The sequence below is a fragment of the Marmota marmota genome, unplaced genomic scaffold, assembly GCF_001458135.2.
Source record: "Marmota marmota marmota unplaced genomic scaffold, marMar, whole genome shotgun sequence".
NCBI lineage: Eukaryota > Metazoa > Chordata > Mammalia > Rodentia > Sciuridae > Marmota > Marmota marmota.
Window position 1 is genome coordinate 9,510,582 of NW_026000164.1, and position 27,435 is coordinate 9,538,016.

At 40.2% G+C, this 27,435-nt stretch overlaps 1 protein-coding gene across 3 annotated transcripts; it reads left to right on the top strand.

Moving 5' to 3' along the window:
- The first annotated feature begins 1,604 nt into the window (after positions 1-1,604).
- Positions 1,605-19,614, top strand: LOC107149176 (cationic trypsin-3). Of its 3 annotated transcripts, XR_007341833.1 has the most exons (6): positions 1,605-1,738; positions 3,354-3,516; positions 4,210-4,463; positions 4,931-5,067; positions 16,925-17,067; positions 19,304-19,614. XR_007341833.1 is itself a non-coding variant. In XM_015493934.2 (5 exons), the coding sequence occupies exons 1-5, from the start codon at positions 1,699-1,701 to the stop codon at positions 5,816-5,818; spliced, it is 744 nt and encodes a 247-aa protein (XP_015349420.1). In that variant the 5' UTR covers positions 1,606-1,698; the 3' UTR covers positions 5,819-6,146. The 3 variants fall into 3 exon arrangements, 2 of the variants coding, with proteins under 2 accessions (XP_048642758.1, XP_015349420.1); XM_015493934.2 differs by lacking the exons at positions 16,925-17,067; positions 19,304-19,614 and adding an exon at positions 5,669-6,146 and having other exon boundaries at positions 1,606-1,738; XM_048786801.1 differs by lacking the exons at positions 4,210-4,463; positions 4,931-5,067; positions 16,925-17,067; positions 19,304-19,614 and adding exons at positions 17,827-18,080; positions 18,631-18,905.
- Positions 19,615-27,435: the final 7,821 nt, after the last annotated feature.

The window sequence follows — 27,435 nt, forward strand, 5'->3', positions numbered from 1 at the left end:
TCTCAATGCCCTGTCCTGGGGGACAAGGACAGAGCTTTTGATATCATGAGGACTGAAAGAGTCGATGCATGGACACTTTGTCCCCAATGCCTGAGACATCGGAAACTCTCCATGCACTTCACATTCATCCTCGTCTACCAAGAGCTCCCCATTACCTTGGTAAGAGAGCGTCTGAAAGCACATTGCAGGGTTGGAATGCTGATCCTGTTAGGTGCTTGCTGGGAGGTGTTGGTTAAGTCTCCATACCTTTGTTACCTTTCCCACCAGAGGGAATAAGTGGGGTTGACAATAGATACCTGTAGAAAGTTCCCCCTTATACATGAGGGAAACATTTCGACTCTTTAGGGGATGCCTAAACCTGCAGATAGTACCAAATTGTATATATAATATTTTTTCTATACCTAAATATCTAAGATAAAGCTTAATTTAGTACCAAATCCTATATATAATTTTTTCTATACCTATATCTAAGATAGAGCTTAATTTATGAATGAGGCATAGTATACATTTAACACTAATATCTATTAATAAAATAAAACAGATACAGCAATATAATATAATAAATTTTAAAAAATTTATGAACTCTTATTTCTAGAATTTTCCTTTTAATGTTTTTTGGTCCCTGATTGAAACAAATCTTCACATTTGGGGGTAGTGTTGTATCTTGGACATACAGCAAGTTTCAGATTTTTTCCTTTTTTCTACCGTTTTTAATCTATCAAAATTTTCCTATTCTCAGGATAACATTTGTGGGGCCAGGTGCATGGAATACTGCATACATGGCATACGTTAAGGGCGCCTGAGTGGCAAACCACTCCACTTGTGCTAGGTGTGTGAGCAACAGGCCGCTTACCCCATAGACACAGCATCCTGAACATGAACCCACTCGATTGGTCGCTACAAGGACAGTTGGCCAGAAATTGTATTGGTGGCTGCCTATAATCTGCTTAGCTACTGCCTGAGTATACATACATGGTAACTACACAATAAAATCAGACCTGCTTCCAGCTTGGTCCCTGGAGGTCTTGATTAGTGACTCCACAGCCACACTCTCCTCTACCCTGTTCCGTGGACCTCCTCACTGGACGATAGAGAGCCCACGCAAACATTCAGTCCTCAAAATGAATAATAACCATGAATATACAAGATCAGGACTAATATAAGACTAAGTAAGGACTGGGGACATAGCCCCATGTTAAATGTTTGCCTAATATTCCCAAGTACCTGCATTCAATCTTCAGCAGGAAAAAAAAAAAAAGACAACTATCTAAGTGTGCAAGAGCCAATGTTAATTAAACATCTTGGGTGCAGGGTTCCAGATATTCCTTAGTACAAACGTTCACACTTGAGACAACCAAGGACCTAAGATTTTTCTGTGGGAATGCAGAAACCTGGAGCTCTCCCCTGTGACCTTATTCTAACATGTTTACCTGTTATGGGGAACAGGCTCCAGCAGGTGAGTTTGTGACCTCCATTCCCATAACCTTCGGGAAAAATGGAAAATTTTTGATGTTTAAGTTTGGTGCTAAATCACCTTTCATGTGCCACAGAAGTGAACCTAAATTTAGATATGTGAGTTTCCAGTGAAATCATTTTCCTGGCTCCTGTGGCCATGGGTGTCAATGACAAACTGTAGGTATAAATACCTGTGGGTGGAAAGCCTCCATTCCATTCCCGGTCCAGACTCAGTGAGCAGCCATGAAGACTTTCATTCTCCTTGCTCTCCTGGGAGCTGCTGGTGAGTCTTCTTAAGGAACAGTCAGCAGGTGTCGATCCTCTCTGTGTGATTGCCTTGTGCTCAGGAAAGCAACCATGAATGCTAGATGCAGGCTCTGTACTCTGGAAGGGTGAAATGTCAAAACAGGAGGGTCAGGCACATGGGTTTAGGATAATGAGATACTTGTCTGAGGAGGGTCATTGAGGTTATGAGGGGTTCAGAGCAGAAGGCATAGGCAGGCCAAACTTGTCCTGAACTTCCAGGCAAATTCTGTGAAGAAGGAGAGAAAGGGAAAGGAGAGTCTACATGAAAGGAGTGCTTGTCTTGACCTCTAAGAATTTGGAGTTAACATCTGAAACTAATCCGTGCTTCTTGAAAAGGCTGTGAACATCAGAGGTTGGGTCACCTGTTTACTAAAGAGCTACTTATATCCAACATCTAACAGCAAAGGTATATTATTTCAGAATAAAACCTTTGATTTGATTTTATGATAGCTTTCCTAATGTCATCTCTGGTATAAAGTCAAATGTTATTAAATTGAGAGAAAATAGAGATGACTACTTCTATTTTGATAGTAGTGATACTATTTTGATATTAATTAAACTCAATTACTCTACCCACATAGAACAGGTATAAATCCAATACACCTGCATATATGCCTGGAACATTCTATCATAAACTTATTTTCAAATACTGAGAAAACAGGGCTCCTGTGATAGAACAACAGAATTTTGAAGCTGTGAGAAATCTTGACAGATCAGTGGGCCATGTCTGTGCTGAATACATTGATAGACATTGTAAAGATAAATGGGATAGTGGAGAAGTTGTGGAAAGTGATTTATGGATGACTAAAGACAGAAAACAAGTGAATAAAGATACAAACAAGTGGACATTTCCTTCCAGGCCAGGTTCATCTCAGGATGGCTCCTAAAAGCCTCCTTTCTGCTTCTTTACAGAGAAAGCTATGCATCACAAACACCCCATTAAACACCACGAATGCACACCAGCAAGATTATAGCAATGTTTTCTTCTTATTTGCATGAGTACAAAGCAGGGTTCTGTGTAAAAACAGTTCTCATATCCTCAATAGTAGTGGTCAGACATTTATTGTGTTAAAAACCTCTTACCTTTGTGAGTGTTTGGACTGTGTGTGTGTGTGTGTGTGTGTGTGTGTGTAAGGCACACATGTAAGAACATATTTATCACAAGTAAATCACAAATAGAAACCTAGCAATTGGGGAGGCATTAAACTCAGAGCCACTCGACCACTGAGCCACATCTTCAGCCTTATTTTGCATTTTTACTTAGAGACAGGGTCTCACTGAGTTGCTTTGCACCCCACTTTTGCTGAGTCTGGCTTTGAATTCACAATCCTCAAGCCTCAGCCTCCTGAGTCGCTGAGGTTACAGGTATGCACCACCACGCTCAGCTACTAGATGTTTTTTAATAGTGATGTAAGAAGGGTATGTTAGAATATGAAAAATAAATTTTAAAAAATCCCATATAATACCCTTTCCTAATCATGACAGATAGGAGAACATTGTCATCTCTTTTCTGGTTGGTTTGCAAAATCTTTATGGTGGAGTAGAAATTACAAGATGGATATTTTTAACAGAGTTTAACTTTTCCTTGTCAGTTGCTTTTCCTACTAATGATGACGATGACAAGATTGTTGGGGGCTACACCTGTCGGAAGAACTCCCTGCCCTACCAGGTGTCGCTGAATGTTGGCTACCACAACTGTGGTGGCTCCCTCATCAGTTCCCAGTGGGTGGTCTCTGCGGCTCACTGCTACAAGTCGTAAGTGACCTGTATTACATTCCTAATATCAGTTTATCATCTAGCCCAGGGAAGCACAAACAGATTGACTAGTTATACCTGATGGACAAAGCATTCAGACCCAGAGAGCCTGATTATTCACTCAGAATTATACAATGTGTTAAAGGACTTTTACATGGAGGGGTATCTTAGGGCTTCCTGGTGTGTTTCTAAATGATGGTAAAGATGTGGAGGGGACACAGTGGCTGGTGAAGCATGATGAATGAGCACATGGTCCTCACCATCACAGCTCAAGGAAGCTATGGCACCTGGGGGTGATGAAAGCACCACATTTCAGCATAAAATAAGCACATCCTGCTGTCATTATATCCTGCCTTATCGTGATTCCTGCCTCATCTTCCTATGATATTTGATAATACTAAACAGAGGAGGATTCCCTTTTCAGTACCATCTTTCTTTGGACCCATTCGTCCCATGCCTGTCCCTCACGGTTCTAAAGTGATGGGGGACTGTGAGGCGCTAGTTGGGATGACACTGGCCTAGGGACCTCTCTAACCTGCACTGTGTGTGGTGGTATATAATGCTGCCTTTGGTACACAATTACCCATGGGGCCAAATGCTTGATGAGAATGCTGTTTGTGTTCCTGGTCATCATTTGGGGGTTGAAATAAGAGGAAGAAGCTCAAGCTGGACACTTTGAATCCTTGAATCCAGCCGGATACAGGTGCGTCTGGGAGAACACAACATTGACGTTGTCGAGGGGGACGAGCAGTTCATTCAGGCAGCCAAGATCATCCAGCACCCCAGCTACAATAAGAACACCTACGATAACGACATCATGCTGATCAAACTGAGCTCCCCTGCCACCATCAACTCTCGAGTGTCTGCTGTCTCCCTGCCGAGATCCTGTCCATCTGCTGGGACTCAGTGCCTCGTGTCTGGCTGGGGCAACACTTTGAGCAGTGGAAGTAAGTGTTGGAACACAAGCACCAGGGTTGAGGACAGTAGAGTTAAAGACATGTTGAGGGTAGATAGTATGGATTTTGACTCAAGGCAAAGCTAAAGAGGATAGGATGCATGCAGCCTTAAAATGTATTAGGTAAAATAAGGAAGATTCCTTTTTCTGAGAACATGGACAAGATAAAAACAACTATAAAATGTCAAGACATTTATCTGAAGTGTGATTAGTGATGTTCAGAGAGCCAGAGATAGAGGAGATAATGGGAACAGAGGCCATAGGTTCTGTGCTGCCTGAAGTATATACCTGCTTGAGCAAGCAGGCTCTGCACTTGAGGTCTGTGGCCTCTGATGCCAGAGAAAATGTCTCTCAAATTACGAGTCTTTGGAATATTGAAAAAAAAAGTATGAGAAGAGACAGTGGCAAAGAAATTTACAGTGTGTAATCTTCTTCCATTTTAACTCTTGCACTCCACAGCCAAGTATCCTTCCCTCCTGCAGTGTCTGGATGCCCCTGTGCTCTCTGACACTTCTTGCCGCAATGCCTACCCAGGCAAGATCACTAGCAACATGTTCTGTCTGGGCTTCCTGGAGGGGGGAAAGGACTCTTGCCAGGTGAGTGTCTCCTACTCCTGCTTCATCCAGATCAGTCTCTCTTCTCCACCATGTTTCTCCTTCTCTGAAACTCAGAGGATTGTAAAATTGTCCACTCAAAATCGATCATGATATATGAAGAAAGCTTTGAGATAAGTTATACATTTTCTGTTTGTGATAATGAAGTTTGGTGTTCAGGGTAAAAAGATACACAAAAGTAGGTGTTCACTGCTTTTCTGGCATTCTTCTGAGGAGGTGTATCTGCCGTGGACCCTTCGAGAGGAGCAGGCTGCTGGCTTCTTCTGGCTTGATTCAATCTATCTGAAACTCTGTGATGCTGGAAAAGGGAACACTCTGTGCATCAAACATGTTTATACTTCCAGTCCCCACATGTTCTTGGTGCAATGGATCCACAAAGAAAGACAAGGGGCAGGCAGTAAAGAAGGAGGAAGAACAATAGGGATAGAGATAGAAGAATGAGGGTGGAATCTTCAGGGGGAGAGGAGGTGCTTCCTGGGAGATCAGCAGCCCCTGAAAATAGCCCCTATATTATGGAGGATTATCCAGGAGCCCATTCTCCCATGTGTATATAACCAGAATTCTGCTTCTCCTTCTACTCCAGGGTGATTCTGGTGGCCCTGTGGTCTGCAATGGTGAACTCCAGGGTGTTGTGTCCTGGGGATATGGCTGTGCTCTGAAGGGCAAACCCGGTGTCTACACCAAGGTCTGCAAATACGTGAATTGGATTCAGCAGACAATTGCTGCCAACTAAACACCTTTATCTCTTCATAATGCACTCCTGCTATCTACTTCACCTTCCTTCAGCACCAAAAATCTTTATCTGAACAAAAACACTTTGTTCCACATTTCATCTTTCCAAGAATTTTCTTTGCTTGAAATTGATTAGCTTTCTTTTAAAACTTTTTACTAGGTAGGAAGATGGGCAAAGAGCTGAACTCTTGTATGGCGAGAATTTGAAGGTTGTTTACTCATTCAATAAAAACCAATATAACATACAAATATATATTTACTGATCACCTACTGTACAGTATACTCTGACATCAATCCTATAAAGATAAATAAATTCATTATTACCATCACATTTATTACAAATAATTATAAACAACTTTATTAGTATATCAGCTACATGTTTACTATGATTTTGCAATGATACACATTAGGGTATGGATTATTTATGATAGATAATATGTTCATAACTTAACAAACAATAATACTAAACCACAGGGTTTTAAAATCAATTGCCCAAAGACACTGGAACAGGTCACAGTAAAGCCGCAGTGGAGCTCACGCCTTAACCCAGTGCATTGCTGCTGTGTGGCAGAGGCTGGGTCTTCCTTTTATCCTTCAATCCTTCTGACACATGGGGGGTGAATCTAGAAAAAGTAGTCTTCTAGGTGTAGTATTTGTTTTGTTTGGGCACTGGAGATTGAACCCAGGATGCTCTCCTACTGAGCTACATTCCAAGCCCTTTTTATCTTTTATTTTGAGACAGGGCCTTGCTAAATTGCACAGCCTGACCTGGAACTTGTGATCTCCCTACCACAGCCTCCTGAGTACTTAGAATTACAGGCCTGTACCACCGCACATGGCAGAGTTTTTTAAACATTTTTTTTTTTTAGTTGTCAGTGGACACAATACCTTTATTTTATTCATTTATTTTTATGTGGTGCTAAGGATCAAACCCAGTGCCTCACATATGCTAGGCAAGTGCTCTACCACTGAACTAATACCCCAGCCCAGATTTTATTTTTTTAACTTCTCAGTTTTCTTGCATCTTTTTCAGGATTCACCCACATATAAGTTCCAATTCTCTAAGATCCACTTGTTTTCCAACTGGAAGATGATTGCTATAGGAGGCATGGCATATGGGGACAATCGGAGTCCCCCTCCTACCCCCAGACCCCCAATTCCCACCCTGATTTAGATATTAATTAGAACTAGAGGCCAAAGAATGTACAAATGTGGATAGGTGTTCATAAAATAGAGATATTACAATGAGGTCCCAGAGGTTCTGTTCTTAGAGGTGTGATCTGTCCCCTTCCGTACTCCGAGTACACCCCATACCCTCTGCCTTAGTTCCTCTCTAGCTATCCTCTCCAATCTTGATCTTCCATAAATCATCCAAAGACGGTTTGCAGTGGGAGTCCCTACACAGGATTCCCATGCAGATCTGTGATGGAACAATTGGAAAGACTGACTGGGCTCTGAGCACAGACACATTGGAGTACACAGATCAGGACTAAATGGGAGAAATGCAGCCTCAGGAGGCAGGTGAAGAGAACACAGTGTCTCAGCTCAGGCTGCTGCAACAATACCAAAGTCGGGTGCCTTACAGAGCACCTTTCACAGTTTCTCACAGTTTCAGAGTCTGTTAAGTAACACCAAGTCACCAGCAGGCCTGATGCCCCTGGAAGACTGGCTTCCTGGTTTGTCCTGAGTTCTTAATATGGCCACACAGCTGTCTCTAGGTTGAAGGGAAATATCATCAGCCTTGTTTTCAAGGCTTTGTTTATTTATTTGATTTTATTTTTTTAATATACAACTTTGGAATGCATTCCAATTCTTATTACACATATAGAGCACAATTTTGTCATATATTTGTATATAAAGTATGTTCACGCCAATTCATGTCTTTATACATGTACTTTTTTTGCATTACAGTTCTTATTACACATATATACCACAATTTTTCATATCTCTCTTTGTATATAAAGTAGGTTGACACCCAATTCAAGTCTTCATACATGTACTTTGAATAATGATGTCCATCACATTCCACCATCTTTGCTAATCCCCTACCTCCTCCCTTTCCCTCCCTCCCCTCTTCCCTACCTAGAATTCATCTAATCCCCTCATGCTCCCCTCCATACCCCACTATGAATCAGCCTCCTTATATCAGAGAAAACGTTCGGCATTTGTTTTTTGGGATTGGCTAACTTCACTTAGCATTATCTTCGCCAATGCCATCCATTTACCTGAAAATGCCATGATTTTTTTCTCTTTTATTGCTGAGTAAAATTCCACTGTGTATATATGCCACTTTTTTTTTAATCCACTGAAAGGCATCTAGGTTGGCTCCATAGTTTAGCTATTGTGAACTGTGCTGTTATAAACATTGATGTGGCTGTGTCCCTGTAGTATGCTGTTTTTAAGTCCTTTGGGTATCTTCCAAGGAGAGGAATAGCTGGGTCAAATGGTGGTTCCATTCCCAGATTTCCAAGGAATCTCCATACTGTTTTCCTATTGGCTGTACCAACTTGCAGTCCCACCAGTAATGTATGAGTGTGCCTTTTTCCCCACATCCTGTCCAATACTCATTGTTGTTTGTCTTCATAATAGCTGCCATTCTGACTTGAGTGAGATGATCTTAGAGTAGTTTTGATTTGCATTTCTCTGATCCCCATTTTGTGGTGGGCGTGGCTATCAGATAGGCTTTGCAGGCTTTTAAGCAGTCATGGTATTCTTTTCTGTTTTATTTCCTTAGTTTTCACTGACTTATCTTCATGTCGTATTATCACAAAGCTTCTCTCTGTCGAAATAAGTGGCTTCCGATCTACTTTAACTAAACATCCCAAGATTTTAAGGTTCCCTGCTACCCTGCTATCACCTCTACTAATCCACATTTACTCACCTTACTGCCCCAGGTAAAGGAGATACCGAAAATTCAGTCCCTGTCCCTGATATCAATCAAATAATGAGGTCAGGGCTTTGAGAAACAGGAAAGTTGTATTGCTTTTCCAGTAAAGGAGTAAGGCGGGGGCCTCCTGCCACCCAGACTGCAGCTTTAGTTGCCATGGGGAACAGAGAGGTTTAAACAGGGGAATGCAAGGACTGTTTTCCAGATATTATTAATAGTTGGAATTCATGAACTCTATCCTGAAGAGAGCTGTTTCCCATTTCCAGGTCTGGAGTTTCTTGTTCAGGTGGGTAGTAAGTGGAGGACAGAAAACTCCACTTAGGAAATGAAGAATGTTCATCTCGTTTTCCTAGCAGCTAAGTGGGGGAGAAGATAACAAAATTAAAAAATGAAAAAAAAAATAAAATAAAAATGGCAGCTTGAAAGTAAGCTGCCAGTGGTTGAGCATCAAGGTTTACAATCAAATCATGAAGTGGACCCCTTTATGTGAAGTAGTCCCCAGTTACATTTTCCCCTCTATTAATTTGTACCCTCCATTTTTATGGAAAAAATGGGCAATGCCATCTCAAAGCTGCTTCTTTCTGGGAATGGATGATTAAGGAGGTTCCTGGAATGGGAGGTTTTTACCTGTTGCTGTCTCCCTGCCCCCCACCCCCAGACTTTTCTGGAAAGAACGGAAAGGGGATTTGAAACTTGGTGGGGACCTGGAAGAAGCACACTCATGCACAGCAGTCCATATTTAACTGTCTTACAGTTTTAATCTAGTTTTTTCCTGCTCTAGTCACATTCATCCTCTTCCCCAAGATACCAGGTAGGGTCTCCCATATACAATGCTGTAAGGACTCAATTTCAGCCTATTTCTGGGGTTACCTGTATGTACAGAGCAGTTGATCACATCTTATGCCATTGAAGGTGGGTTTGAAGACAGAATTTTATCATCTTTATTTTAAAGGTATGCTTTATTTTATGTAAGTTGAGCTCTCTAGATTATATGTAGTTTTGTTTCTCCCTTGCTGTGGCCTCAGGCTATAGTCAGGGGCCAGGGGGTCTCTGGATCCTGGATGTGGAAGCCATAGCTGGGCTCCCACAGAGGTGACGCCTCTTTGTTTGGATGGAAGCCTCCTCTGTTGCTCCATCAGAAGCAGTCCCTACTGCTTTTGACTCTGACTTTTGCCCCAGAGCCTCAAAGTCTGACTGAAGACACTGTGGTTTTTGTGTTTCAGGCATCGGTCTTCCAACCACTGCCAGGTGTGGTTGTTTCTCTCATGTGATTGTTGGTCTTCCTGTGCATTTATGTCTGTGAGGTATTGCTCTAGTGGGACTTGTCTGGCCTTAGCAACAGGTGTTTTCCTGCCCCAATGAAGTATCCTATTGGGTTTTAAAAAGGGAGACCATTCCTATCCCCAGATCCTTACCTCTCATTGACAGCTGCCTCCATGTTCTAGAGGGCAGAGGAGAGTCTGCTGGAGCCAGAGGCAGGCTGGAAGGGGTTCCCCCTCCTCCGCTTGCCAAAATATTTTTAGGGCCCAGAGAGCTTTTCATGATTTTTTTTTCTTTAGCCTGGGCAGCATCCCCAACCCTCAGTGACCCTTTGCTCTTGGTGCAAAGATCTGCAGCCACCTGGGACTGAGGTAAGAGCTGGAGGTAGGACAACAGGCAGCACAGCCGCAGCACTGGGTTGAAAGTGCTGAATCTCCTTCAACCACTTTTTCTCCCAATGCTCTGCTATCTTTGCACACTGGAGGGGGTGCTTCTTTTTGCAGCATCAACTTACTTCCTGGCTATTTAGACTCCTTATCATGTAACTGTATTAGTGCCTGCACATATAAAATCTTTATTTATCTGACCTCTGACAAACCAACTCCAATACTTATAATAATTGTATAATAATTCAGAAGGTCATAGAGTGGCCGCCGTTCCTCACCTTTCAAATCATACAGAGACCAGACTGTGCTACAGTAAAACACCACCTTGTTACTTAGTCGTAGACTTATAGCATTGTGTCAACCCTTTTTAATTATTAGTTGTTCAAAACATTACAAAGCTCTTGACATACCATATTTCATACATTTGATTCAAGTGGGTTATGAACTCCCATTTTTACCCCGTATACAGATTGCAGAATCACATCGGTTACACATCCACGTTTCTAGTACTACCATACTAGTGACTGTTGTATTCTGCTACCTTTCCTATCCTCTACTATCCCCCCTCCCCCCTCCCATCTTCTCTCTCTACCCCATCTACTGTAATTCATTTCTCTCCCTTGTTTTTTCCCCTTTCCCCTCACATCCTCTTATATGTAATTTTGTATAACAATGAGGGTCTCCTTCCATTTCCATGCAATTTCCCTTCTCTCTCCCTTTCCCTCCCACCTCTTGTCCCTGTTTAATGGTGATCTTCTTCTCATGCTCTTCCTCCCTGCTCTGTTCTTAGTTGCCCTCCTTATATCAAAGAAGACATTTGGCATTTGTTTTTAAGGGATTGGCTAGCTTCACTTAGCATAATCTGCTCTAATGCCAGCAATGTACAAGTGTACCCTTTTCCCCACATCCTCGCCAGCACTTGTTATTGTTTGACTTCATAATGGCTGCCATTCTTACTGGGGTGAGAAGGTATCTTAGGGTGGTTTTAATTTGCATTTCTCTGACTGCTACAGATGGTGAGCATTTTTTCGTGTACTTGTTGATTGATTGTATGTCCTCCTCTGAGAAGTGTCTGTTCAGGTCCTTGGCCCATTTGTTGATCGGGTTGTTTGTTTTCTTATTGTTTAATTTTTTGAGTTCTTTGTATACCTAAAAAAAAAAAAAATCAAAATGCACAAGGAGTAGGAGGGCCTCAAGGATGGTTGGATTCAGCAACTTAAAAAAAATCTCATACCTTATCTCTGCCTCTGCCCTCTGCTTTCATTATTGTGAGCGTTATCCTAAGGACCAAGTTTTGAGGTCACAAAATGTCTCTCAGAACTACACTCTCCCTTCCACCTATATCTAGGGAAAGGGATGAAGTTGTTTCCCCAAAGCTTATTACAGAGCATCTTTGCCACCAGAAGCATGCTGAGACATTGTGTAAGTATCTCATTATCTGAAAGCAGTTACTACATACCCTCGAACCAGTAATCAAGTGAAATTGTACCAATATCTTTATAATTAAGTTATATAGCCAAGCATTGGAACAAGGGGTGGGTTGTTCATTCTGCAGAAAGCATGACTTGGTGGCACTGTGGTCTCATGGTAACCAGGAAGAGTTGATAATAGGATTCTCCAGAGATATCAAAATCTGGAGCTATTGAAGTCCTCTATGTGAAATGGGGTGCGACTTACATATAACCTGTGCATATCCCCCTTATCTTTAGATCACCTCTCTATTAATTATTGTACCTAATACAAGAGAATTGCTTTGCAAAAAGTTGTTTTACTGTATTTCTTAGGAAATAATGACAATTAAGTTAGTGAACAATAGTGTACATGTGCCCTATTTTTAAAATATCTTTGATCTATGGTTCTTGGAATCCAAGTGTGCGGAAACTTGGGTTCAGAGGATCTGTTTGGTGTAAGTTTGATTAGCTAAATCGAGCTAGGAGAGTTACAAAGAGAAAAAGGAGAAGACCAAGAAGCATGAACAGTCTCCACTACTGACATATGTCTATTGATGAATTCTCTACCTGTGGTATAAAAGGGAAAGAACACAGATAAACATTAACAGAGGATTGACTAAATAAACATGGCATTTCCTTCAATGGAGGAAATTTAATTTTTCTATTCATTTAGCCAATCAGTTACTTGTCAAACACTGAGGGTCTGTGATATTCCTGGTTCTGGTTTATGCAGTAAGGATAAAATGATGAAACAAGCACCTATAAACCCTGACTTCCTCACATATGGGTTCTGATTGGTAAATAGATTGCAAATAAGTAGAATATGATGCTGATCAGGGGGCAAATGCTGTAAGGAATGGGGACCTGACTAAAGTGAAGATAGACCTTCTGCTTAAAGTAAAATCCAAGAAAAGTATAAAAGACCCACCCAAACACACTGGAGTTCAGCATAAAGAGCCACTCGGAAAAGTCAGAGGAGATTACTGAAACATATGGAGTGTAATAAATATCTAATTCATGGTCCAATAAGGGGTGGCATTTTTGTACAAGTAGGAGGGAATGTGAACGGGCAAAAATCTGAGATGATGGGTAACTGACTGAAGGCTGGGTTTTTCACTTGCTATAACTAATAATTTGAATACATGAATGTATTTATCTTTTGCTACTGAAAGCTTGGAGAAAATAATTCTCAAATGTCAACCTCATGGTTATGAAATTTTATATAAATTTCAGTGAAGTACTATCTCTACTTAGAAGCTTAGATACTTATGTAAATACATTTATTTATTCTTATCAGTATATCATCTGGGAAATAATTACTTCACTTTGCAGGGGAAATTTCATAATCAAGTTTCCGTTGTGCCATGAAAAAGCAATGAAGTTCAACACATGCCCAATTTCCCTTTTTGAAGGAAATTGTCTTAAAATAAGACCAAAACAAGTTTCATTTTGCCTTCCAATCATATTGACTTCATTATTTTATGGAAAAGCCAAACTGAGCAACTCACAGAGAGTAACTAGTAATTTAAAGATCATTCAAAAATAAAAATATCGACTGTCTTAGTATTATTTTAGTCTTGCTTTCAAAATTCAATTTAGAATGCCAATCTGTTGAACAGGCACAGGCAAATATCCTCAGTCTTAGAGATGCTCCTTGGTTCTAACTTACTCAGACTGCTCCCTCCAGTTTCTCTCCCACATTGGCCTTGAGATTTCTGAAACATTACCCGGAAGCAATATTTTAAATGATTCCTGTCATTTCTCTATTTTTCTTTTCACCAGACCACAATTCATTTTCTCCTCCATTAATTACTCTCTTCTTTTACCCTGAGCCACGAATTCATTCAACAAAACAAATCCATTGATCATACATGTCTTTTAACATTATCACAACTGTCCAAGGATTATGTATATGCATATACAAATATGTACATATGCAATTTGCCTATTAAACTACAGTCAGTCGTTACAACTTATTTTTAAGTAGGCTATACAGTTGTATTTGGATAGTATCTGTACCCAAATATTAATAATGTGGAGGTTGGAGGAACTATGCATTTCCATCAGTGTCCTTAAGGCCACCACTACAACAACAACAACAAAGTCAAATGGAAACACAAGAAACCATAAACAACTTCAACAGTGATAATTTGCCTCAGCAGAAATAATGTCCTGGTAGGCAACTTCAGATACATTGTATAGGGGTAGAAACTGGCTATTTTATGCAGCTAAAGGTTATTTCTCCTTCCCATTGACTCCCATTGGCTACTTGTGTCATTCTCCATTAAGTTTGGTAATTTCTGCTCCATGAACCATTTTTTTTTTGCAATTCCAGAATATGTTTTCATACACACTCTCTATTATTATGTGAGTTTGGCAGTTGAAGAAATGGACTCTAAAACAAGTTGATGCACAGACCCCTCTTCGACAGAGCAGGTCACGTGAGAAACGCTCCACACAGTCCACTTGCATGATCATCTGCCAAGAATTTGATATTACCTGGGTAATATCAAAAGAGCACAGAGTCTGGGAATCCCAATTCTTCCAGGTGCTTCCTGTGTGCTTTTTTGGCCAGTCCCCTATAACCATGTTGCCTTAGTTTTCACATCAGTGAAGTGGGATGATAGGAAGTATCTTCTATGGTTGTTTTGAGAATACTGTATTAATATAGGCAAAGTACTTAGAACACAGTACTCCAGGCTTATCTGTCAGAATGTGTTCACGTCTCAGTGGATTCCTGATATTGCAGATAGTACAAAATCCTATGGATAATGTTTTTCTTATACATATATACATATGACAAAGTTTAGTTAATAAAATGGGCATAGTAAAAGATTAACAACAAAGGCTGGGGACATAGCTTACCGGCACTTGCTTAGCATAGGCAAGACCCTGAGTTCAATCCCCAGCACTACCCAAACAACAACAACAATGATAATATCTAATAACAACATAAAACAAATATGATAATGTAGTATAATAAAATTAATTAAAACTTCAGTTACTTATTTCTAGAGTTGTCCATTTAATATTTCTGGGGATTGTTTGTTACTGAAATCGCATATCATGAAACAAATTCTCCCTGACATACAGCAAACTCTAGATAAATGCTACTTATTGTCATTCTTCTACTTTTACTTTTTTACTATTATATTTCCAAATTAAACCTACTTTCCATTTTGGGGCACAACTAGTTGTTCCTGATAATATAGAAAAGTTAACTTGGATATACAAGATGAGGACTAGCATAAGACTAGGTGTATAATTGTTAACAGACACTTGAAATTAAACATAAGGGTGCAGAACTCCAGACGTTTTTTAGCTTAAAACTTCACAATCAGAGCAACCAAGGATCTAAGATTTTTGTCTGGGAATGTAGAAACCTGGAGCTTTGCTGTGTGACCTTATTAAACTTCCTATTATGGGGAGGAGTTTCTGGTGGGTCTGGGAATTTTATTCCCATAAACTTCTGGAAAAGTGGAAAATTGTGGGTGTTAAAATTATATGCTGAGTCACTTTGCATGTGTTGAGGAATTAATCTAAACTTAGATATATGAGTTTCCAGTGAAATCTTTTCTGGCTCCTGTGGCTATGGGTGACAAGGACAAAATGGAGGTTTAAATACCTCCAGTGGAAAGCCTTCATCTCATTCCCAGTCCTGATACAGTAGTAACCATGAAGATCTTCATTTCCTTGCTTTCCTGGGAGCTGTGGGTGATTCTTTCTAATGATCCAATCAGCAGGTGTCTATCCTGTATGTAAATCTGCATGCTGGGCTGAGGGAAACAACCACAGATGTTAGATATAGGCTCTGTACCCAAGAAGCTTAAAATGTTGAAGCTACAGGGTTAGAGATGATTAGCGCTCACTAATCCAAGGAAGGTCATGGTGACAGGGGACATTCAGAGCAGAAGACCTAGAAAAGCCCAACTTGTCCTGAACTTCCAGGTGAATTCTATGAAGAAGGAAAGTAAAGGAGAGGATAGTCCACATGAAATAAGTGTTGTCTTGACATCTGTAAGAATTTGGAATTTATAACTGAGACTACTCTGTGCTTCTCGGTGGGCTGTGAACATGAAAACCTGAGACTCCTGAATATCAAAGGGATGGTTATTTACCCAAGGAGTCATGCTTTTTTCCTCCCACTCCTCTTGTTTTTTTTCTATGACAACTTTTCTAATGAAAATTTTCTGGAATAAAATCAATCATCATTCACTCATGAAGGAAAATAGACAAATGTGAATTTCTATTTAGATACTACTACAACTTAATGCTGCTGATTCCAAAATTGGACAGCTATAAATTTAATACATTTAAACACATGCCTGGACACTTCTTTATTAAATATATGTCCAAATATTGGAAATAAAAGAAGTTATGTAATAAAGTCACAGAATTCTGGAGCAGTAGAAAATCTTGTCAAATCAGGGGACCATACTTCACAATGCTGAATGCATGGACAGACATTTGAGAGATAATTGGGATCTATGGAAAGGTTGAGGAGAAAAATCCTATAATCCTAAAATCTCATCATGACATAGTGAAAATTTTAGGCTAGGATTGAGGAGAGAAATAAAGAGAATAAAAGTACAAAACTCACACTTCATTCAAGGAAAGAATAATACAAAATCTGATGGAGACTGCTGTACAGAACAACACTCCATTAGTCAACCACAAACACACATCAGTCAGAGGACTCCAAAATGTCTGGTGGGTTTGTATAGCTACAGAGCAATATTCTGTGAAAAAGGACTCTTTAAAACCTTGCTAGTGGTGGCCAGCCACTCATTGTGTAAAGAGCTTCTGTTTTTGTTGAGTTCATGGGTGTGTGGGTGCCTGATTCTCTCTGCATGACACATAAGGTGCACGTGTAAAAACACAACATAGAACATTTTAAACAATTTAAAAATTAGATGCTTATTCATAGGGATATAAGAGGGGTTCAGGTTAAAGTGATGGAATAATACCTTTTCAAAAAAAATGCCATAAACTACCATTTTCTGATTCTATGAAACAAGAGAACATTTTCATCTCTTTCCTGGTTCTTCTGCAAAATTTTCATGGTGGAGTCGGGAATGCAAAATGGATTTGTTTAATGGAAGTTACCCAATTCTCTCTGTCAGTTGCTCTCCCCACTGATGATGATGACAAGATCGTTGGAGGCTACACCTGTGCAAAGAATTTGGTGCCCTACCAGGTGTCACTGAATGCTGGCTACCATTTATGTGGAGGCTCCCTCATCAGTGACCAGTGGGTGCTGTCTGCGGTAAGTGACCTGCATTCACGTTCCTGAATTCTAAGTCCATTTTATCCTCTCACTTGGGCAAAAACACAAACAGTATATACTGGAATTATGCTTAATAAGTAAAGTATTCAAATCCTAAGAGACTAACTGTTCATTCAAGAATTGTAAAATGCATTGAGAGATTTGTAAATGGAGCAGAACCCATAGATGTTCCTGATGTCTTCCCAAACTTTGGTAAAAAATAAGTGGAGGAGAAAGAGTGGTGGATGAAGTACCCCTAGCAATGGCAAATGAACATGGATCAGTATACAGCCCTAATCATCACAGCTTAACCAGAAAAGAAAATAGCTAATGAAATGCATCCTATTTCCGATAATACCTTACACAAAAAGCATAATTCATCCTGCTCCTTTAATTTTCTGCTGTCTCTACGATTCTTGCATCATCTCCTTATGGTGCTCAGTGATCCCAACTGGAAGAGAAATAGCAGCTGTCACCAATCCCCTTTTTTGATACCGACTGTTTCCTTGGTACCTATTCCTATGCCTTATTAATCTAAGAAGATGTGGGAGTGAGTCTATGTGTGCAGTGATTTTTGCCTAAAACGTTCCATAAGCTTCACCTTGTTTGGTAGTACACACTGTTACCTTACATGCACCATTACCTGTGTAACTGAATAGTGGAAAAGAATGGAGTTTGTGCTTCTACTATAAGTGAGGGATAGGGGAAGGGGAAGAAGCTCAAGTAGGACATCATGAAACATTTAATCCTTGAATCCAGCCGGATACAGGTGCGTCTGGGAGAACACAACATTGACGTCCTTGAGGGTGATGAGCAGTTCATTCAGGCAGCCAAGATCATCCAGCACCCCAACTTTGATAAAGACACCTTAAATAACGACATCATGCTGATCAAACTGACATCCCCGGCCACCATCAGCGCTCGAGTGACTACTCTCTCTCTGCCGAGATCCTGTCCATCTGCTGGGACTCAGTGCCTCGTGTCTGGCTGGGGCAACACTGTGAGCAGTGGCAGTAAGTGTCACCTGGAACACAAGCACCAGGTTTAAGAACATGGAGGTGAAAGACACCTTGAGGGTCAGTTATAAATTTTCACTCAAGGCAAAGTTGACAGAGGATAGTTTTGACTAGATGCAATGTTAGAATATATTAATTAAAATGTATAAGACTTCTTTCCTGAGATCCTGGAGAAGACCAAGAAAAATTACCTTCTAAAAATATCAAGGTATCTATCTGAAAGCTTATTAGAGATGTGCAAATAACAAGATACCGTGGAGGGAACTAGAACAGAGAGGCTAAAGGGTTCCGTACAGCCTGAGTTATACAGCTGCTTGAGAAAGCAGTCTCTGTCTTTGAGAACTTTGGCTGCTGATGCTCCTGTCAGAGAAACACCTGATTAGAACTTTTCAGAATATCTTCTAGAAATTAAATTTCCCTGAAATTACAAGCATTGGAAAGTGGAAAGAAAAGAGTGGGGATATTATGAAAGAGAGGAGACAGAATGGACATGAATCTGGGAATCCTGGGGTTAATCTTCCATTTTCACTCTTGCATTCCACAGAAGTGTATCCTTCCCTCCTGCAGTGTCTGGATGCTCCTGTGCTCTCTGACACTGCTTGCCACAAGGCCTACCCAGGCAAGGTCACTAACAACATGTTCTTCCTGGGCTTCCTGGAGGGGGGAAAGGACTCCTGCCAGGTGAATTTCTCCTACTCCTGCTTCATCCAGATCAGTCTCTCTTCTCCACCATGTTTCTCCTTCTCTGAAATGCACAGGACTGTGGAGTCCATGCGACTGATTGAGAGAGGGGAGCAGCAGCTTTGAGATAAATTACAAGTTTTCTCTCTGTGGTAATGAGGAGTAGGGTAAAAAAGAGACCTAAAACCTCGTGTGCAAACAGGTCATCAAAGTGCCCTTCTGAGGAGGCATATGGTAGAATGGAACCCTTGTAACAGGGACAGGACAAGTAGCACGACATTAGATCTGTACAGTTCTCAAAATTTCTTGGCCCTATGGTGCTACTAAGGAAAGAAGAGGGGCACCTGATTAGAAGGAGGAAGAACAATAGGGATATAAGGGGAGATTGAGGGTTGCATTTTCAGGAGGAGAAAGGTATATCATATGGGATCAGAGACTGGATGAAAATATACCACCTGGATCATGGAGAAATGTTTTGGAGCCCATTGTTGCCTCTGGGCATGAACAAGAGCTCTGACTGTCTTTTCCCTCTTGCCCAGGGTGACTCTGGTGGCCCCGTGGTCTGCAATGGTGAGCTTCAGGGTGTTGTCTCCGGGGCCTTGGGCTGTGCTCTGAAAGGCAAACCCGGTGTCTACACCAAGGTCTGCAACTACCTGGACTGGATTCAAGAGACCATTGCTGCCAACTAAACACCTTTCTCTCTTCATTATCCACTCCTTGGTATCAACTTACTTTCCCTCTATATTAGCCACAGAAGATATCTTCGTGTCTCTTTCTGATCAATATACTGATCCCATTGCTAACCCTTCTGTGCAAAAAATAAACATCTCAATAAAAGCATTTGATTCTATACCTTGTCTGTCCAAGTATGCCCCTTGGTTGGTATTTATAAACATTCCATTGAGTCTTGCTACTAGTTATGTATATTAATAAACAGGTGAGTTTTCTGTGATAGAGAGGATTTGAAAGGTTATTTAGTCACTCATTCAACCTAATGAATGTACTGTCACCTTCTCTATGGCAGATCTGTGTGTGACGTTGTGCATGTAATGATAAAGTCACCAGATTTTTTTTGCAAGTAAGGACAAAGTACTTTGAATATTTCAGAAAAAAATGTTTTTTTTATAAGATCTGACTAAAGTAAACATTTGTTTCTACCTCTTTTGGGGTAGATTATGTGTTCATAACAACAGACACTAAAGCAAAGACTTAAAATAAATTGTCCAAATTCATTGAGACAGTTCACTGTATAGCTACAACAAAGGGCACAGTCATTATCCCAAGAGCTTTGCAACTTCTGTGACAGGTGTTCTCTTTTTGCTTTTCTTCAATTTTCTGAAAATCTATGATGATAAGGGAAAACTCTAGCTGTTGAATTTTTTAAATTTGTAGATTCTGTGTTTTCCAAGAATATATATGCATATATATGTTCCAGTTCTCTGAGATCTTGTTTTCCAACAGGAAGATTAATGCCAGACAGGCATGGCCTCGGGAGACAATCTGAGCCCCCGTCCCACCACCAGTCCCCTTGTTTTAGTTAGCCTTTTCACTGCTATGACAAAAAGCCCCATCCAACACAACTGTAGATGAAGAGAAGATTGTTTAGGTGTTCACGGTTTCAGAGGTTTCAGTCTATAGACAGTAGGTTCCATTCATAGGGGCTGGAGGTAAGGTAAAATATCATGGCAGAAGAGTATGGTGGAAGGAAGCAGCTCACATGAAGATCAAAATTCAGGGAAAGAAATCTCCACTTGCCATATACAAATACAGAGCCCAAAGCTGTTCCCCCAATGCCCTACCTCCTCCAGCCACACCCCACCTACCTCCAGTTAGTTACCACTCAGTTAATCCCATCAGGGGATTAATTCACTGATTGTGTTAAGGCTCTCACAACCCAATCATTTCTGCTCTGAACCCTCTCGTACTTTCTCACATGATTTTGGGGGACACCTCACCTCCAAACCATAATACCACTCAAGTCATGGCTCAGTTTTAGCTACAGATAAAAGAAAGTTACAAATGTGGAGGTTTGTAGAAAATAGATGTATTATTACCCTGTGGTCCCAAAGGTCTTGAACCTAGAGGTGTGATGTCCTCTTGCGCCCTGCTTGAGAACGCACGCCCCACACTCTGCCTTGCTTCCTCTCCTGCTCTCCCCCAAATCTTTATCTTCCCATGGATCATGCAGAGAAGATCTGCAGTACAAACTTCTACACAGGATTCCCAGGCAGATCTATTGAAAGACTCCCTAAGCTTTGAGCATAGGTTCATTGGAGTATATGGAGCAGGACTGAACAGGGCAAATGCAGCCTCAGGGACAGGAGAAGAGAGCAGTGTGTCAGCTCCACATGCGGTGACAATTCCAGAGTCGGTGCAGGGCACACACTGTTTCTTGCAGTTCTGGGAGCTGGGAAGTAACAGCCAAGACACCAGCATGCCTGATGTCTGCAGAGGGCTGGCTTCCTGGCTTGTTATGCACCCTCAGCCTCCTGTCATTGTGTCCTCTCACGGCCAAGAAGGCCAGCTCTAGTCTCCTCTCTGCCTATAAACCCAGGAATTCCCTTCCAGTGGCTCTACCCTCTGGATCTCACCTAAACCTAATTACCTCTCCAAGCCTCCACTTCCTAATACCACCTAATCGGAGGTGAAGGCCTCAACATGTGGACTTCAGGGGAACACAACATACAGCTGTCCTAGGCATCTCAGGATAGGGGAGTCCAGGGAGAAACACCAAGACAGAGTGGGACCATGACCCACTTTCTAGCCTTTTGCAACTCTGGAAAGCCCCTGAAGAGATAAGCTCTAAGTTCTCAACTGAGCCTTATGACTCTCCCCAGGATGAAGTCTAAGTCCCTTAGATGGACATTCAATACTCTTGTCTGCAGGAAATACCCTGAACACACCTGATATCCTCTGAAATTTAATGCTCTTAAATATTTAGTCACAACTCACCTCTTTCTTTTTCTTTTCCTGCTCTTCCTTCCTTTCACAGTCATGGAGATTGAACCCAGGGACACGCTATCACTGAACTATATCCCCCGTCCTCTTCATGTTGAGACAGGGTCTCACTAAATTGATAAAGTTGACCTAGATCTTGTGATCCTCCTGTTCAACCTCTGGAGTCACTGGAATCATAGGCGTGCACCACCATACTTAGCGTCTTTTCTGTCTTATTAAAGAGAGAGCTGAGTGTACTTATTTAAATAGACATATACATTTTTGTGTGTGTATGTATGTACACACACAAGCATTTAAATCATGCAAATATCTAAAAGTAATTCAGCAAAAACTAAAGAAATAAGACAGAAAAGATGCTAAGTATGGTGGTGCACGCCTATAATTCCAGTGACTCCAGAGATTGAACAGGAGGATTCTCCTTATGCAAATGAGTTCAAGGTTTCACTGTTGTCTCTGAAACATTTTGCCCACCCCCACCACTCCACACCTACCTTGTAAGGGGCTTCACTTCATGCTTTGAACATGTCCCTGCTGCCCGCCACTGCAGCTTATTTTAAAGCTGACATGAGTTTGGGTGTTGTTTTTTTTTTTTTTTTCCCCTTTCTCTTTTCCTTCATCCCCTCTAACCTTGAGAGAAACAAGATTATCCCTCTTCCCATCCTAGCCTGAGTTTTCTGTCCTTGAGCACACACACACAACACAGGGAAAAAGCAATTCTGACCTTGGGGATAGCTCCAGGAGACCTCAGGAATAGGTGTCTCTCAAGGCTACAAATGAGTTATGACCCCTGACTGGGCATAGTAGCCCTTCACTCATCTCTTTAAAAACCCTCTATTCCTCTATTCTGACGGTCAGAATCAGTCTCTAGGACAGGAGTGCCCTGCACTTCTCCTTTGATGGAAAAGCAATGAAATGTCTTTTTCTTCTTAAAGCCTTGACCTTGTATGAGGAATGGCATCAGGGACAAGGGCCCAACTTTTGGTAACAACCTTACCATCACAGATACAGGGGAGGTTCAGAGACCTCACAAGGGAAGTCGGGTGTTAAAGATGACTCATCAGAGGCACACAGGGACAAGAGGCAAGGCAAACAGGTTTGTTTTTTATTTGTTTTGTTAAATTTTCAAATATTTTATTATGTGATAACTTCTTGAGTAGAAAGTAGAATTTTTAATAGAATATGTAATATTAATTTTAATATAAAGGTGATCATTTTTTTCTTTCTCAATTAATTACTTCATTTATTCCAATTACGTGTATATGACAGCAGAATACACTTTGATAATTGTACACAATTGCTGAAAGTTTTCATTTCTCTGTACACAATGTAGCATCACACCATATGTGCAGTCATACATGCACCCAGGGTAATGATGTCCGTCTCATTCCACCATCTTTCCTGCCCCCATGTACCCTTTTCACCCCTTTCTCCCCTTTGCTTCATCAGAGTTCCTCCAATATTCCCATGCCTCCCCCACCCCCATTAGGGGTCAGAATCTACTTAGCAGAGAGAACACTTGGCCTTTGGTTTTGGGGGATTGGTTTACTTCACTTAGTGTGATATTCTCCAACTCTATCCATTTACCTGCAAATGCCATAATTCTATTCTCATTTAATGCTCAGTAATATTCCACTGTGTATTTATACCACAGTTTCTTTATTCATTGATCTATTGAAGGGTCTCTAGGTTGCTTCCACAGTTTAGCCATTGTGAATTGAGCTGTTATAAACATTGGTGTGGCTGCATTAATATAGTATGCTGATTTTAAGTTCTTTGGGTATAGACCGACGAGTGGGATAGTTGGGTCAAATGGCGGTTCCGTTCCAAGATTTCTAAGGAATCTCCATACTGCTTTCTAGATTGGTTGCCCCAATCTGCAGTCCCACCTGCAGTGTATGAGAGTGCCTTTTTCCCCACATCCGCACCAACACTTATTGTTGTTTGTATTCTTGATAACTGCCATTCTGACTGATGATTTATAATCAATCAACAAATATACGAAAAAAATGTTCAACATCTCTAGTAATTAGAGAAATGCAAATCAAAACGTCTCTAAGATTTCACCTCATGCCAGTCAGGTTTTTTTTTTTTGTACCAGGGATTGAATTTAGGGGCACTGAATCACTGAACCACATCCCCAGCCTTTTTTCTTTATTTTGAGGCAGAGACTTGTTAAGTTGCTTAGGGATTCACTGAGTTGTGGAGGCCAGGTTTGAACTTGTGATCCCCTTGCCTCAGTCTCCTGAGTTGCTGAAGATCATTTGTTCTTGATATAATTCAGTAGCACATTTCAATACATCTTCCTGTCATTTTTAGTCTCTTTTGATTAAAGACTAACTCTTCACAATTTGTGAATTTCTGTTATAATGTAAATTCTTTGCACCTTTTTAAATAGCAACTCAATCCTTCACTAATCATCCCATTCAAATAGATACTCAAGATAAAAAAAAATGTGTAAACCTGAAAATAACCCTTACAAGATATTTGGTCGTAAGAATATTCATCTTATAAGATCTTTTAAAATGCATAAATGGAAGCCTATAATTAGGAGTAATTCAAGAATGGTTTGATCCAGCCTCTTAAAAAATGTCATCACCTTATTTCTGTCTATGCCCTCTGCTTTCATTACTTTCAGCAATAGCCTAAGTTTCAAGCCTCAAGATCACAAATGGCTTTCAGATACACACTCACACTTGTCTCTGCAACAAAAGAAAGGAATAGAGACATTCCAAAAGTTATTTTAAAACATCTTTCCCCAAAGCTCTCAAAGGATATTTTATAGTGTTTCCTTTGCAGAAAACAGTCACAACACACTCTGAACCAATAATCAAATGAAATTATATGCCTTACTTTACCTTTAGGCTACATGGAAGAGCATTGGAGCAAGAGGTGGACTTTTCATTCTTCAACAAGCATGCATTTCTAGGTACTCGATTCCATGGTGACCATGAAGAGCTGCTTCACAAACTCCCTCTGGATACCAAAATCTGCATATCCTCAATTCCTTGATATAACATGGTGTTGTATTTGCAAGTAACCTATGAAAAACTTCCTGTATCATTAAATCATCTCTAAATTGCTTATGTTATCTAATATAATGGAAATGCTATACAAACAAATGTTATCCTATTTTCGTTAGCAAATAATGAGGAAAAAATAAGACTTGTGTTTAGTACATATGCAATGTTGTTGTTTTTTTAATATCTCTGATTCAAGTTTACTTGAACCCAAGGCTTAATTATTTATGTTTGGTTAACTAAGTTGTTATAAATGTTTTAACTAGAAGGAGAGGTTAAAAAGGCCAGAACATCCTCCACTAGAGTAATCATGTATGTTTATTGATGCATTCCTTATCTACCTTGAAAAATCAGAAATATTGTAAATAACTTTAATAAACAAATGACTAAATAAATATGGTATGTCCTTCAATGAAGTAAAGGAAAGCATTCTATTCATTTATTCAATCACTTACTCATATACTTGTTGAGGATTGGTGATATTTCTGGCTGTGTTCTATGCACTAAGAATACAACAGTGTATATTTCACTAGAGAGTGTGCCAGGATGTACCAGTGTGTAGTACCTCAACTTAGATTGCAGCATTCCTTGACATACATGATAGAAAAAAATCCAGTATGCATTAGATATTGAGACTTAGAATTTTATTGAGAAATATAGAGTACCCATTAAAGGAAAAATGTAGGTTATCTTGAGAGTAAGATGCCCTTTTTGAGTCTTGGATTCCTCTTTTTAAAGGAAATTTTGTAAGAGGTGGGCATGGGAAGGTATGTAAAGACTCATCAGTATACTGATCAGAAGCTGGTTTATACTGATTGATTATACTGAAGATCTTAACGTCAGTATGTTCCACGCTATGTGATTAATAGATAAAACTGAGAACGTTCCCTATGTTATAGATTTCTATATGTTTCTTTGTTCAACCAACTTTAAAAATGAATGCATTAGTGAACTCATTAGTGCTACACAGAGTAATAAGTACAAGAGGGTGATTTTTCAGTGACTTTAAGATTCTAAAAGAAGATTGGTACATTCCCCAGAATTTGAGGAGTGGTAGATCTAGGAGAGAGAACTGACTTGGAAAGGAGGAGTGTGAGGAACTTTAGTGCAAGGCTTTTCAATGAAAGTTATAGTTTCCTTTTTTCTTCCATTTGTCTCCTTTTTACCTTTTTTATTTGTTTTTGTCCTAAATCAAAATGAACAGTGCAAATCCTGTCTTACTAGCATATATATTCTGATTGACAAAATAGAAAAAAATAGAATATGATGTGAATAAGTTGTGTAAAGGAAAGGAAAGCAGAGAGGGAAGATAGCAGAATACATGGGTCACATTCATAGGGGATCAGTTGCATGAAGAAAGAGAAGAAGGGTTCAGGGTACCAAATAATCCTTAGGAAAAAGTACATATTTAATACAACAAATTACCTAAGATTTTAGTCTAGGAATGGGGAAACCTGGAGCGCTGATCTATGACTTCAGTCCAATTGATTTTCCTACTATGGAGAATGGTTCCTACCAGGTGGGTAGGAACATCCATTCCCATAACCTTCTGGAAAAATGAGGTTGTTTAATGTTGATGCTGAGTCACATTTCATGTTTCACACAGGTGAATCCAAATTCAGATAGGTGAGTTTCCAGTGAAATCACTTTCTGGCACCTGTGGCCATGTGTGTCAATGACAAACTGGAGGTATAAATATCTGAGGATAAAAAGCCTTCATCCCATCCCACTCCTGACCTAGTGAGGAACCATGAAGACCTTCATCTTCCTTGCCATCCTGGGAGCTGCTGGTGAGTCTTTCTAATGAACCAATCCATAGGTGTGTGTCCTCTATATAAACACAGACACTATCTAAAATGACTTAATAGAAAGTTTAGTTAGATCCAAGGGAAAGATTGGGAGAATTAAAGTACAATGTTCTAGGGATATTCTCAGTTGACTTCTCAAAGATTTTATTTTTATCATGTTATCTAATTGAGACAACTATGCAAAACCAACATCCTATTGACCAAACACAAAGTAGAATATTACTGCAAAGATTTCTATCTATTTACATGACTCCCAAACACAGTTTATGTAAATATGATTTGATAACTTCAACCTTGGTGATCAAACACTAATTGTGAATAGTGACTGATCTCTCTTGAATTTACAAGTGCCCCTATGTGAAGCTGTGTTTTTGGGGAGGGGAAGTTGATCATTTATAAAAACAAAGCACATCATGTTTAATGCATTTATGAAAACTTATAGGCTTAATGATAGTGAACAAGTAGGGTGTGCCTAATGTATAGACAAAGAGTTGTTTTTTTTGTTTTTTTACACGTCCTTAAACTTCTTTCTCCCAATTGTGTGAGAAAAGACAACTCTGTCATCACTTTTCTGGTTAGTCTAAAAAATATCTTCCTGGTGGAGTAGGAATTGTAGGATAGATCTGTTTAACTGTGAGTTTCCAACTTTTTTATTATCAATTGCTCTCCCCACTCCTGATGATGACAAGATTGTGGGAGGCTACACCTGTGCAAAGAACTCCCTGCCCTACCAGGTGTCACTGAACGTGGGCTACCATTTATGTGGAGGCTCCCTCATCAGTGACCAGTGGGTGCTGACTGCAGCTCACTGCTACAAGTCGTAAGTGACCTGATTTCACATTCCCAAGTGCTAAGATGAGTTTATCCTCGACCAATGAAGCATAACTG